The sequence below is a fragment of the Eucalyptus grandis genome, chromosome 1, assembly GCF_016545825.1.
Source record: "Eucalyptus grandis isolate ANBG69807.140 chromosome 1, ASM1654582v1, whole genome shotgun sequence".
NCBI classification, from domain to species: domain Eukaryota; kingdom Viridiplantae; phylum Streptophyta; class Magnoliopsida; order Myrtales; family Myrtaceae; genus Eucalyptus; species Eucalyptus grandis.
Genome location: NC_052612.1, coordinates 38987152 through 39001583, shown reverse-complemented (window position 1 = coordinate 39001583; position 14432 = coordinate 38987152). Strand labels below are relative to the sequence as shown.

Here is a 14432-nt window from a genome sequence, read left to right as displayed (position 1 = left end):
ATTTTCGAACCTACCCAACCGACCTATTTAACGAATCTAGTCATAAATCCTTGTACTTCTTTTATTTTCATCCTTTGCACCGTGTTCTTAAATAATTAATCGATTATTTTATTCTTTAACAATATAAAATTTGCAAAGCAAATTAAAGTGTTAATGAGGAAATGACTTGACTACACAAATTAAGGGTGGATTTGATCCAACTTTGCAAATGGGTTTTAGGTGTAGTGCAAATGTAGAAAGCCAAATCCCTTTAAAGAAATGCAAATTGTTTATGGTAAAAACTCTTTACAAAAGAAATATGGATTCAAGTAGTGTTTGACAAAAAGAAAAACTTTTGCAATGGGTTTTGATTGTATTTTTTTAAATTTTTTTATTGAAAAATAACTCAAATCTTTTGTTGGCTACGACCATTAGTGAGCCAGACCTAGCACCGATGATCATCAATTCGGGTGACCTCCGATGAGGGTCACGCAACCCAACCAATAGTCACCTCAGTTGTGCGGGCCTCATCGGCCACTCACTGTCTTTTCATCAACTAAATGTGGCCGAGTATGCCTTTCTAGCCTTGTCAGCGGCCCTCACAAAAAGAAGATGAACAGTTAGAAGGAGCAGCAAAACCGAAAAATTAAAAAATTGGCCAAGTTAGTTTGGAAAAGTTTCAACATTATGTAAATATCGCTCCACAATGTCGGATGGGAGTAATATTGGGTTTTCGATATTTCCAAGGTCACCATTTGGCCATGTCGAATGCTCAACTATTTTCCTACGGGGTTGGAAAGGTCAACCAAATACCTTATAAATTAGATGAAACCTTCTTAGGGAATTAGGGTGAAGAAGATTTAACTTTAGGTGTTGATTTACTTTTACGCTCTGTAAGAAGATAGTACTCATGGTTTGGGGGAGGTGGATCTCCTTGGGTCACCCGGGGTTTAGGCCGCCGACTGCCAGTTGTATAGCGGTTTTCAAGTTAAAAAAAGAAGAAGATAATATATAATTTGAAAGTGAAAATTAAAATAAAAGTAAAGTATGAACGGCAAAAAAAAAAAAAAAAAGCTGAGGAAGCAGGTGTGCGGACCATCTAGAGAGGGAGCAATCCTCGGCCACGCGTCCTTTCGGACAGCCCGCCGCGCAGCACAGTCAGCACACACAGCAACAAATCCGCCAACCTGCGACGAATTCGACGAAAGAGTTCGGCGTGGTAATAAAGTAGGGCGTTCCAAATCATTAAAAGAATTCGCAAAATAATTAAAAAAAGTCAACAAAAGGACTCCAAAATTCAATTTCGAAAAAAAAAAATAAATAAATAAAAAGGAGCATCCGAACACATGAAGACTGTCAAGCAACGTCAAGTGGCAAGATCACAGGACACGCACTTCGAGGCCATCAATAACAGATAAAAACCAAAACTTTCGTTGCGCGATCGATTCGCTGCCTCTCTCTCGAGCTCTCCTTCCATTTCCTCTCTCCGCCGCTCCTCCGCTCGATCGCTCTCTCCACCCTCCATGGCGGCGGCGGTTCGCGCCGGCGTTTCCGGCCGGATCCTGGGCCGGGGCTCCGCGGTCGGGGCGAGATCCATGTCGTCGTGGTGGCGGAGCGTGGAGCCGGCGCCCAAAGACCCGATCCTCGGCGTCACCGAGGCCTTCCTCGCCGACCCCAGCCCCGACAAAGTGAACGTCGGCGTTGTAAGCAAAGCGCTCTCTCTCTCTCTCTCTCTCTCTAATGCTCCCTCGTTTCTTGTTCTTGGGTTTTCCTTCGATGCCTCGTTCCGTTTGGTTCCTGCTGTCGTGCTGGCTCGATCTTTTTTCTGGGGGTGATGGGATCAACTGGGATTGCTGATTCGAATGCACCTCCTGCTCTCGCATGTTTTTGAAGGCCGGGAGTGGAATACGATTCTTTTCTTGAAATTCGATTGCTTTCTTGCTCCGCAAATATGGAGAGGAAATGGTTCTTTCGTCGATCGTGTTTTACTTTGGCTCTGCCTCAGTAGTTTAGTTAGTTGCTGGCACTGCGAAAGCGGGGCTTCGGTAGCCTGCTCTTTGGTGATTGATTTGGCTTTATTTTATTCGAAATCATCGAGTGCTGGTGTTTCGGCCTCCTAGGAGCTCAAATTGCGTGTCGCGCCATGATTTTTTATTTTGTTTTAATGTTTTCGTGCTGTGCCCATTTGATTTGTATTGAATGGCATGACTATGAAGGGTGCTTACCGCGATGATAATGGGAAGCCGGTTGTTCTTGAGTGCGTTAGAGAAGCGGAGCGGAGAATTGCCGGGAACCAGAACATGTGAGTTCGTCTATTTCCAGTCCTTGTATTATGGAACGAATTAATTTGGGTTCACTTTCGTTATTGGACCATAGTAAAATTTTCACTTAATGTCGTCGCTACATGTGCTTATTTCTATGGTGAAAATGTGAAAGGGACATTTTCAGCATGTTGTAGCATTATTATGGTGGTCCATCAAACTCACCTTTACTTTCAGCCTCCACTGACCACCTTGATTCCTTTCCCACGGTCTTTATTCTTATTGTTGGGAATCATTTCGGTGTTGGTATCTGAAGATAACCTTACTTTTCAACTTTTGCCACTTGGTCCAGATTCCTGTTCTAAACTATCTACTCTACTGGATCATGTATTTGATGATAGAGTAATTATCACAGTGTTGATGCTGATTAAAAGACACTGGTGCAAGTGATCGAAGCAAAAGGCTATAGAAAAATTGGACATGTCTAATTATCTTTTTTCTTGCAAAAGTTGTGGCCAATGCCATTCCAGTGTGTAACTGATGGTGATGAAATATTTTTTAAGTAAATTTTTTGCTTTTCCTTGTTTAACTTTTTGAAATATATGTCTTTTTTAGCTGGACCATTGTCAAATAGATTGCTTTCCGTATTTAAATTCCTACTGATGCTCATAGTTCCACAAGCTACATGTAGAGTTCATTCGGCAAAGTGTCAGGATTCAGTTTCTGTTCATAATGTCTAAACATATAGCTCTAATTTGATAAAAAATATTCTTTAGTCAGTGCTAGCAATAATATTTTGAATAAAAGTGAAAAGAAGATTCAATTTTAAATAAATAAGTGGTGCTTGCCTCTCATTGGTCGAGTTGAACCAGTCACATTGTGAAAAACGGCAGCTTGTTGTGTTAGTTTCAATGGATTTGATGTCTATGGGATATTCAATTAACTAATCTATGGAGACAAGAATGTTTGAAGGTGGTTGTTTGCTGAGAGCGTATATTCTCTTAGTTTTAGACCATTTTCTCTCTGTTTTTCAATTAGAAGCAAGTTTTAACTGAATTTCAGTCAGAACTCCTGAGTCTGCTTAAAATTTTAAATTTTCCTCAATGAATTGTCCTTGTTACTATTGAGTAATTGCACGTTGACTGCACAAACCTACTCGTAGGATTCTTCATTGATTAGATAAAATGAACTTGAGGAGTGGCTGGTTGATTTTTTCTGGACAGGGAATACCTTCCAATGGGTGGCAGTGTGAAGATGGTGGAGGAAACATTGAAGTTGGCATATGGTGAGGACTCTGAGTTCATCAAAGACAAAAGAATAGCAGCAGTGCAAGCTCTTTCTGGGACAGGTGCATGCCGCCTTTTTGCTGACTTCCAGAAGCGCTTTAGTCCTGATTCCCAGATTTATATACCTGTCCCAACCTGGGCTAAGTGAGCTCCCTCCCTCCCTCCCTATCTATCTCCCCCACCCCCCTCCCTCTCTCTCTCTCTCTCTCTCACACGCACATGCAGGCACGCATGCTTTCGCATTTTAAGTTGTGCATTACACTATGACTAATGTGAGCCTTGGTTATTATTGTAATCAGCCACCATAACATCTGGAGAGATGCCCATGTTCCTCAGAGGACTTATCATTACTACCACCCTGAATCTAAGGGTTTAGATTTTGCGGCACTAATGGATGATGTCAAGGTGAGTTTGGGCACATTTTGGCTCTCGAAGTGTATTCTTCCAATGATGATGACTCCTTCGTCTCTTGTTGATGATTTTGTCTAATTTTCTTGTTGCTGACGCTTGGTACCTGTTCTCTGGGTTTGCAATGGACAATCATCAGAATGCACCGAATGGTTCCTTCTTTCTACTTCATGCATGTGCTCATAATCCTACTGGGGTGGATCCCTCAGAGGACCAGTGGAGAGAGATTTCTTATCAAATTAAGGTATAGTTTCAGGAAATGCTGACTACAAACGTTCACCAATTAGTTCTGTGACTGAAATATGATACAATTTTCAGGTGAAAGGTCATTTTCCTTTCTTTGACATGGCATATCAAGGATTTGCTAGTGGTGATCCAGAAAGAGATGCAAAGGCCATCAGGATCTTTCTTGAGGATGGTCATGCAATTGGAATTGCTCAATCTTATGCAAAGAACATGGGACTGTATGGTCAGAGAGTGGGTTGCCTCAGGTAATTATTCTGTCTAATACTCTAGCTGTTCCACTATTTGTTTGGGGTATTTTGACTATATTGGGTATTGGGATGGAAATTTTGTGCTTGCGTTGCCATAAGTTTTAGGGCCAATTATTTAGTATTACCTTTCCTACTTGGTAAAAGGAACTCTTCTTGAAACTCTTAACTGAAGCATATTTTCACTGGGACCTTTGCAGATCCCTCTGAAGCAGAGGGAGGAAATGTTTTCAAATGAGATGATGCTTTTGTGCTAGATGAAAACGTGGACATGCATTCTCTTTCCTATCATATCTTCCTCAACATTATCATGGGCATGAAGCAAATGGAGTTTCCTTCAGTTTCATAATCAAAATTTTGAGCAAAATGTGATTATAGTCAAAAAGATCTTCCCACAGAAATTGTACAAGCAAGCATCCTCAAGACAATTGATAAGCCAAAATTCAATTGTCATTCATCCTGGAGTGAATAGAAACTCATGCTTTATCTGCTTATTTATGGCTGTCCAGTGTTCTTTGTGAAGATGAAAAACAAGCGATAGCTGTGAAAAGTCAGTTGCAGCAGCTTGCCAGACCCATGTACAGCAATCCACCTGTGCATGGTGCCCTGGTAGTGTCAACTATTCTTGGCGATCCAGAATTGAAGAGTTTGTGGCTCAAGGAAGTTAAGGTAGTTTTTTTTTATTCATATGTGGTAACTCATTCCTTGATAATCCAACAAAGAAGCAATCATTTGTATTGTATCTACTTAAACTGGGTCAGAGTTTTGGCTGATTGGGAGAAGAACTAATTATGTTGCAAAGCTTGTTCTGTTGGCTTTCCTAGGTGGTTGGACCCTTATTGTTTTAGCTGCCCTTTTGTTTTAGCTGCTTCTCTCACATTCTGAAAATCTGTTGGATATAGAAGTGCCATAAGAAATTAATATGAACATGAATCACCCTCCCCTGTCAAGAAGTAAATTGACATTGACCCTTGTAACTTTTCAGGTAATGGCTGACCGAATAATCGGGATGCGTACTGCCTTGCGAGAAAACCTTGAAAAGCTTGGGTCGCCATTATCGTGGAAACACATAACCGAACAGGTATGGTCCAATTTCATTCCATTGGCAATCTTTTTAGCATCGGTTATGCACAATTTCCTGTTCTTGACAGTCTTTGCCCCCAACAGATTGGTATGTTCTGCTACAGTGGGATGACTCCAGAGCAGGTTGATCAGTTGACAAAAGAATATCACATTTACTTGACTCGTAATGGCCGTATAAGGTAAATAACTCCACCACATAGGTATCTGGCGGAATCGCCTCCTTTTGTAGATCTACTCTTCTCACATGCGAACCTTTCTTACAGTATGGCAGGTGTAACCACTGGTAACGTTGGATACCTCGCTAATGCCATCAACGAGGTCACGAAATCTTCTTAGTACCTAATCGAGGAGGCGTCAAACCTTGAATAAAGCTACTCTCGATTTGCATTTTCCATGAAGTAGGTCGCTGTGTCGTAATGAGGGTCATGAGATTTTCTTTCAGTTCCCATCTTGTTGCAGCTAGGAAGATGGGCAATAACATGTGCGTGATTTAGAGCGCCCCCTGTTGTTTCTTGACTTGTTCCATTCTTTTCCCCGTGAGAAATTGGGGATTGCAACTTTAACAGTTACAGGTGACCCATCAAATAAAATCCATATGTTTCCAACTGTTGCTGGGAATGCTTCTCCCCGGTCAGGTTCAGAGGTCCAAGCTGTGTACTAAAGCACGTGTTTCGCCGGTGTGAAAGCGTACGTGGTAAGGTCTTGGCAAATGATTGTCTACTGCATGCTGTAACTTTGTGTCGGGGATATTTATTCTTTGGTTTGGTGGAATTTGAGCCCGTGATTAGGGAACTCGATGTTGGCCTGCTGATGTACTACAGATTACCCAACAAGGTGTCGAAATAATTAAAGTTCTCTATGCCTCCGCTGTGCCGCTCTGATTATTTCCGAGATCCGCCTATATTTTCCCTAATCCAATGAAAACTGCAAGAACTGTTGGGGGGGTCAGGTTCACATCTGAGCAGGCAGATCATCGACTGAATAACTAATCCATCGCTTCCATTAATAATTTGATATCAATTGTAATGCGCACATATAGCGACTCATAATATGATTTTTACCATTCATATGTTGGGATTATGCTTATATATTGGATAAGACACAACTCGTTAGGATCTCAACCTGCAATCACGTGGCTAATGCCGTCTTACATAACTGTCAATCGATTTTGCTAGGAGATGGTTTTCTCCAGTTCAATGCGCAGTTTAGTTCATTGGAAATAGTTGTTACGGGCTCACCCAGTTTGTTTCCAAATCGCTCACATCACTAGAAGCATCCTATCTTCTGTTATTATAGATCCAGCATTACATATCTCGGATACAGAATGATATCCACCGATCACCCACGCTACAAAATAAATGCATACACGATAAAGCATAAATAAATGACTATGCTAGCTAAATCAACCATTACGGGAGGGACTACTTAGGTGATAATCACGCATTTGATCCATCGAACTATGGGACATTTAATTTCTATTCCCTCACTGATTGCTTCTTATCTATTTCTCTCTTGCTCTTGGATGAAAGCAAGATAAGTAGTAAAGAATATCGATAGGTCTCAGAGGTGGTCGAAGTGAACAGTTTTTAACCGATGTGGTACTTAAGTAATTATAAAATAAAGAAGAAGGTTATGGCGCTTACCGTGACAAAGTTATGTCACCAGTATCTTTTGGCCTGCAATCTGATAATTAAAGTGAAGAGAATCAAAGCAAAAAGGGAGAGATTTCGGTCATGTGAGTATACAAAATAGATTTTCAATTTTTGCTCCTTGGTTGCTGAGATGAACAAAATTAAAAGAGAAGAGGAATGGGGTTCACACTCGTTACAACGATGCCAAGAGAATAAGCATGCTTACGCTAACGTTTCGACTTTTCTTGGGAATGCTTCGCTCCTGCTTTTTGTTACATTAGGCTTGAGAGGTCCAAACTGTAAACTAAAGCATGTTTCTTTGCTGGGGTGAAAACGGTCATGGTCAAATCTTGACAAATGATTCTGTCTACCTAATGCCGTATCTTTGTGTCGGGCAGTTGGCTTGGTGGACTTTGAGCCTTCGCATGAGAAAGTCAAAATGTCGGTCGATGTCGTACCTCAATTTTCCTGACACAAAAGTCGTTCCATCCCCCACTGGTTATCAAGAAGCTACTTCTGCAGTTGCTGAAGCCTCTTTCTTTAAAATGGTTACGTATCCTGCCTACTTCGGATAGATCCTGAACTTTTTATCTAATTTGAGATTTTTCATGCAATTAACTTATTTGTCAGAAATTCATTCGTCGCTTCAATCAAATCATGTCCGAGTGAAACCACTAGAGAGACAGCATAACTCGTTCCGTGATATAATTTAAACAATCATAAAAGCTAACACTAGCTTAAACATCAAGAGCCCTGCAAAGGGAAAATGTTGGCACTGACATCTGGAAAAAATATTCAGCTCGTATCATCAAGCAACGCCGTTCCAAGATCGATAGCAAGTCCAGGTCAACAGTCAGTCAAGAATCACCATGCCTGTGCAAGACCGCCTGAAAGTTATTCAACTCATCTCCAGCTTCACTCTGATTAATCTCCTCCTGTAAATGCAATTTTGCACAAAAGAGATGACAATGATGCATCTAGCCGCTATGGGGTGGATAGACAGGCGATCTATATTTCTATCTATGGAGCGAAAGAGTCATCGAATTCCATGAAAGAAGACAAAATGGAACAAACTTGGACCGAGATCTCGATGCCCCACAGTAGTTTAATGATGGCACCCAGTCACAGGCTGGAAACAAACACCACATTCTTCTTCAACATATAAAAAGAAGGAAGCCATACTAACTTAAATGAGCTTCTTAAGCTCCTTTTTGGGTCTGTAATGCCCCTACATAACTAGACATAAATAGCATCACATTTTTATACTCCTAAGGTTTCTAGAGTTTAGGATCAAAACGATGTACATCCAAGGAAATACTATCTTTCTTCGCTAGAACGACATGAGAAGACAGTCAACCGCTTTCCATGTTAAAAGCTGAGATATCACCATTTCCACATCTTGCAGGGCGAGAAAAGCCGATTGCAGGGCTGAAACTGCAGAACACACAGATTGTCCTCAGTTATGTTCACTTCCATCAAGTACTAGATGATTGACTCCTCGTTTTGCATTCTACGCTTATGTACTAGCCAGATGAGGGAAATTGAGAATATTCTGCTTCCTCACATGCTCTGGAATCAGCCTGTTAATCAATTCAGGTGATGCCCCAGCCAACTGTAGACACATTCAGACCAATCTTAGTTAGATGGTAACCTTCCACAAGAAAAAAAGAAATTGTCAACTAGCCAACACGAGATTTGACAAAGTTCAACTAACACTGTTGAAAGATAATTAATATTTTAAACCGTAAAATATGAACCACAACCAGGACAAATCTAATGCATCCAACCAAGCAAAAGTTTATTCTGATTTTATGAACCAGCCAAGACAGTTAATAGGCCATCTGAATTCAAATGGCCTTCCACTTGAGAGAATGAGTAAGCAAACCATGCATGTCATGGAGTCATGAGTTGTATGTGAGCAAGGCGGACCTACTGATAGAGACAACCAATACTAGTCGCATATACATGGATGTTTCATAACAAGATATTCAGTGCACAGCCATGACACAAAAATCAGGCCAATATGAAAATGCACTAACAGCTCAAATTTTAGCAAACCTGATATTAGTTACCAGTCAGACTATAAACAGACCAGGATGAGAGGCCAAAAAGAGTAACTGAGGAGGTATAAATCCACTAAGGCAAAGCAACAGTCAATCAGATACTGCCCGTAAAAAAAACGTAGACATAACTTTCATGGAAGAGGCAGAAAGACAATTCAATATGGGATGCCCAGGGAATATAAGATACACATTCTGCCTCGTGATTCTAGGACATTGCAAAGTCCATGTCCCAATTCGTACCCAGATATAGGTTTCCCAAACAGTGACTCTAGGAGGTGACATAAAAATCTAATAAACCCCAAATCACATTTAATTTGTCATTAGTAGTTCACAAATGAATGCAATCATTTGTCTCTCTGTCCCTTCTGGTGAAGCGGCAGCTGATGGAACAAATGGTAGGTGATCCTACATTGATTAATGATTGTCTAGACATTAAAAAGAAGAGTAAGAGGAGCTCTATTTCCATCCATCTGTGAGACGAAATCCATGATTGTCCCACAAAGAAAAGCAGCAATGAAACGCAACTATACTCTCATAAACAGGGATCATGAACAGCCAAGAATTATGCATTTCTATGTATTTCATGTAGATTAAGAAAAAAAAGGCTGATTGCATACTTCTTGTTTAAAGTTGAATAGAGGCGGAAAAGGCCGACCATTAGGAAGCCGTGCATTTGGCTCACGCAACTCATCAAAGAAAGGATGGGCACATGCCTCCAGCTGCAAAGCAATCAAGGAGAATTCAGTGATAATGTGATGGAAGAGATAAAAACTTCAACTGATACATTTAAGACCATAAATCAATGGTTCATTTGACAGAAAGATGATTCCACCGCTACAAACAACATGAGATCTAGATTTGCAGCTAAGATGTTGAACATTGTCATTCTGTAAATGCAGAGAGTCCTCAGACCATGGTCGCAATTTATCCAATACAAAGATCAGAATAGAGTTCACCCACCGCAGTGCAGCGAAGACTTGGTGAATACTGAAGCAGTCGTGATGCAAGGTCAATCGCTTCAGGAGGCATCCTCTTGTGAAATACCTAAAAGTATACATTATAGAAATTAATGAAATGAAGTCCACAATGGCAGAACTATCGAAAAATTAAAAATCTATGCTAGACAAGCGGAGAGGGCACCTCATTTCAGACATCAGAGAAAACCCCACATGCAAAATATCACCAGTCATATTTTAATTGGATGCATATTAAGTATCTGATCTTCAATGGGAGAAACTGTGTTTTCTTCAGCAGAGTATCATGATGTCCCATTTCAACAACATTAATATCATCAGATGCCTTCTAAGGTATCTTCACACTTTATAAGTTCCAAACAGACTAAACAAAAACAGAATGCACATGTGACTATAGATGCAGCTTGGCACCACCAAAATTAGTGAGACGTTATAGACAACACCGTTTGAACCAAAATTAAGTCACAAAATCAGAAGGCTGACAGAACAACATTTACAATACTTATATAAAATGAAAGCTAACCTTGTGCCAAGGATGAGCCTTGATTTGGGGAAATCTGAAGTCTGTGTAGTTCGGATTCATGCATCGAATTTCTTCTCGAGTGGGTGTACCGAGAACCTGAAACATTACGTCAAATATATGGTCAAATAGTACCAAAGAGACTACCAAATCAGTACTGGTGGAGAGGCTCACCTTGATAATCTCTACAAGTTGGTCTACTGCATTTTCCCCAGGAAATAATGGCTACAAAAGCAAAAGAAATCAAACGGTGACTTTCAGTAGCAAATTACAAAGCTGACATAGATTACTTATAACTTTGCACCAAACATGACTAACCTGACCAAGGAGAAGCTCAGCAAGAACACAACCCGCTGACCAAATGTCAATTGATGTCGTGTATTCTGTCGCGCCAAATATAAGCTCTGGAGCCCGATAGTAGCGAGAGCATATGTATGATATATTAGTTTCGCCCTTAACCTGATGGAATCTTAAAACTCTTAAAATGATGCATTAACCAAAAGATTCGATGTAACTATTGCAACCAATGTTTACATATTGAATAAGTCAAGCAAATAGAGAAAATAGAAAGGAAGAGTAATTACAAGAACTTTTGCGCTCCCAAAATCACAGAGTTTGACTTGGTGGGTCACATTATCAACCTGCACGGTATCAATAACAATGATGTCCAGACAGAGACTACATTTTTTCAAAAGATGAGAAAGTTACGCTGCAGAATACCAGAAGGTTTTGTGGCTTCACATCCCTGTGACAAACCGCTGGAACGTTATGAATGTATGCTAGCCCTCGAAATATCTGTCAAAAAGTTTCTGTTAAATATGACTGAATGAGGAAAGATATCAAATTTATGCCAAACAAGGAATAATGATCCCTAATTTCCAATTTTACCAAAAAAAGAGACAACAGTCCATACTTGATATGTATAGAGTTTCACATAAAGAAGGGGCATCCTCTGGTTCATACTGCTGTAATGCTTCAGAACCCGATACATATTTTCGGGTACGTACTCCATGACCAAATTCAGAAACAACTCATCTCTACTAGTAGTAGAGAAGAAGCAATGTTTCAAAGAAACCACATTTGGGTGATCCATTAGACGCATTAGCTGCAGCTCTCGATTTTTATAGCGTCTGTCCTGCAAAACCTTCTTTATGGCAACCATTTCCCCAGTTTCCAAGCACTTTGCCTGAGAAAAGTGATAGCATATTAGTAAGGTTGAAACAACAAGGTGGTGTTTCATTTAAGGAATCAAACAATGTACCTGGAAAACTACTCCAAAAGATCCGGTGCCAACAACACGTTCCGCCTTATAGCTGATGGTCTACAAGAAGCATTGAAGGATAACACTTGAGCTTTGGAGGACTACATGGTACTCAATGACTAACTGAAACAAATTCCAACTTTGATGCGTATTTTCTTGAATAAGTAGGTACCACCTCTCGGAGGCAAATCTTGAAATATTAGTTGGACTTCACTTTTACTTGGCTTTATATGACATGCAACTCAATGCCTCTTTAACAGAGCTGTAGCTTATTTCAACGGCAAGAAGAATGCGAAGACTACATCTAGATACCACCAGGGCCTTGGAAAATACAGCTATTGTTACCTGCTTGGGTTCGCCATTTTTCCCACCGATTGTGGTTGAAATAATCTGACCAGTGACAGCCTCATTATTCTCAATAATAGAGGGTGACGCTTCCTGTAGTGAAAATGGCATGCAGGGTTAATAGAGAAATTTCAAGATTCCAATAAATTTGAGTAACGGATTATAATTAAACTGGCAAAGCAGTTATTACGAACAACGTCAGTCTCGTTAAATTTTGAATTTTAGTACACCATCAAATCTTCAGCAGTCATAACACTTGAAAACTATAGATTCTAACAGATTCATCAAAGTACGACACATAAGTAACACGTGTTCAGCACAAAGTATGAGAAGACATTATATCGTCATCTGCGTCAAGGAGGTTCCACGATCTCGCCTGATTTTGTGTTGAAATTCATTGATGGATCACTTACATTCAAACAGAAAAAAGACAAGCTCATTCAAAGAGCAAAACCAAGATGCCTGAGAACTCTCCTTTTCTTTTTTTTATCGGTAGCAACAACAAATCTACCACCACGGGGTTGAAAAAAAAAAAACCGGTAGACGATGAGTTGCAGTGGTGAGGCTGGGTAAAGATGAATTTGAAGATCCCAAATTTAAGAGTTCAAGAAGCAAATCCCATCACCTCAACCTACACACTAAAAGACAGAATCAAGATACATCTTTAACCCAAAGCAATCAAAAGAAAGCACCCTGAGAACAAAACAAAAAGCCAAAGCCAGTCAGATGATTATCTTTAATAAGTTAATTGAGATCAAAAAGTGGGAATTCTCGGATGATCCTCATGACAAATGGCAGAAAGATAAAATCGAGTCAACGTTGAGGAATCTCGAACAAACTTAAGCATGTATGAAATTCCACAAAAGGGGTTAAAGAGCAAATCGCTGCTGCGAAACCCTAATTCTGGCCACCGATAATGCCAGTGAAGTGAAAACATTCACATCTGCAAATCACTGAGATTGCCAAGTCTTCAGCAACTACAAGTGAAGAAAATCAAAACTCAGCTCAACAGAGCTCGCACCAACTGATTCCTCTCGCGGTCATCCTCCTTATCCCTTTTCTCTCCATTTTCAATTGCAATAAAAAAAAAAAAACCACTCAGGAAAGAACTCCAAATCATCTTAACTTTCCCTCGCGGTTCTTTCTTCCAAGAGCTAAAGAAAAAAAGCGAATGCGCCCGAAAAGCAAGGCCGGACCGACAGATCGGATCTTCACCACGAAAACCAAGCTCGGACATACGAACGCGTTAAGGAGAAGAGAGGCATCGAGCGACCCTAGAACGCACACAGACCGAACCGCCGCCAACGGTAAGAGCTCCAGAAGCCCCAGACAAGCGAGCTCAGATCTCCGGCGAAGGGAAGCGAAACCCTACAAGACGCGAGGATCGCTCGAGAATTCGAGCAGCAGACGGAGACTCCGGAGCTGGATCGTCTCGAGATCGCGATCTCCGAAACCGCCACGCCCAACCAGTCACCACGACCTAAACCGCGCGTCCAGCGCCCCCGCGCCCGCGCGAGCGAGCGAGAGAGAGAGAGAGAGATAAGAGAAGAGAGACCAGACCTTATCGGTGTCCATTGGATCATGCTGCCGCGGGGCGAGCTTCGGCGGGTCGTTCTCCGGCCGCGGCGGCGGCGGCGGTTGGTGGTGGTGGAGGAGGTGGTGGTGGTGAGGCCCCGAGGGCATGGAGGCCATGTGAGCAACAACGCAGCACAAGCACGCCCTCTCTCTCTCTCTCTCTCTCTCTCTAGACTTTCACACTCTTTCCCTCACTCTCTCTCTCTCTAAATACGATTTTCTCTCTCTTCTGGCTCGACGAGGGAATAAGAGCGAGCGAGGAAGGGAGAGAGAGGGAGGATGGGTTGGGGTTAGACCCACGCGCAAGATCAGGAGAGTGACGACGACGCTCCAATCATTTTAATAAATTTCAATTTATTAAAATAATCGGTAAAAAAGAAAGAAAAACGGCTCTCTAATCTTCCTCCTTATCTATCTGTCGGGAAATGCGTGCTCTTCTTCCTCGTCCAAACCCCATGCCTACACAAAAATATAGCGCATACATTTTATCTTTTTTTCATGGGGCCCCAAACCTCATCCTGAAAAAGATTTTCTTCTCCTTTTTTTTGGTTGGGT

At 41.1% G+C, this 14432-nt stretch overlaps 2 protein-coding genes across 2 annotated transcripts; one reads left to right on the top strand and one right to left on the bottom strand.

Moving 5' to 3' along the window:
• The first annotated feature begins 1371 nt into the window (after positions 1 to 1371).
• LOC104441383 (aspartate aminotransferase, mitochondrial) lies at positions 1372 to 6114 on the top strand. The gene is made up of 10 exons (XM_010054521.3): positions 1372 to 1682; positions 2196 to 2281; positions 3464 to 3670; positions 3826 to 3931; positions 4074 to 4178; positions 4253 to 4425; positions 4935 to 5094; positions 5411 to 5506; positions 5593 to 5687; positions 5772 to 6114. The coding sequence occupies exons 1-10, from the start codon at positions 1503 to 1505 to the stop codon at positions 5842 to 5844; spliced, it is 1281 nt and encodes a 426-aa protein (XP_010052823.1). The 5' UTR covers positions 1372 to 1502; the 3' UTR covers positions 5845 to 6114.
• A 2048-nt stretch (positions 6115 to 8162) lies between these two features.
• LOC104441377 (shaggy-related protein kinase eta) lies at positions 8163 to 14101 on the bottom strand. Its single transcript, XM_010054514.3, has 12 exons — positions 13863 to 14101; positions 12303 to 12395; positions 11958 to 12017; positions 11610 to 11882; positions 11417 to 11491; positions 11281 to 11337; positions 11015 to 11155; positions 10871 to 10921; positions 10700 to 10795; positions 10163 to 10246; positions 9820 to 9921; positions 8163 to 8751 (listed from the first exon to the last, which is right to left on the bottom strand). Exons 1-12 carry the CDS (start codon positions 13992 to 13994, stop codon positions 8656 to 8658), a joined length of 1260 nt encoding a protein of 419 aa, XP_010052816.1. The 5' UTR covers positions 13995 to 14101; the 3' UTR covers positions 8163 to 8655.
• Between the last annotated feature and the right edge of the window lie 331 nt (positions 14102 to 14432).

Excerpts from the sequence above, each read along its gene's own strand:
- LOC104441383 (XM_010054521.3), top strand. The coding sequence starts at position 1,503 with ATGGCGGCGGCGGTTCGCGCCGGCGTTTCCGGCCGGATCCTGGGCCGG. Across the intron at positions 4,426-4,934 it reads CAGAGAGTGGGTTGCCTCAG|TGTTCTTTGTGAAGATGAAA; the intron begins GTAATTATTCTG and ends ATGGCTGTCCAG. Across the intron at positions 5,688-5,771 it reads ACTCGTAATGGCCGTATAAG|TATGGCAGGTGTAACCACTG; the intron begins GTAAATAACTCC and ends CCTTTCTTACAG.
- LOC104441377 (XM_010054514.3), bottom strand. The coding sequence starts at position 13,994 with ATGGCCTCCATGCCCTCGGGGCCTCACCACCACCACCTCCTCCACCAC. Across the intron at positions 11,492-11,609 it reads TGAAACTCTATACATATCAA|ATATTTCGAGGGCTAGCATA; the intron begins GTATGGACTGTT and ends ACTTTTTGACAG. Across the intron at positions 10,922-11,014 it reads CTGAGCTTCTCCTTGGTCAG|CCATTATTTCCTGGGGAAAA; the intron begins GTTAGTCATGTT and ends TTGCTTTTGTAG.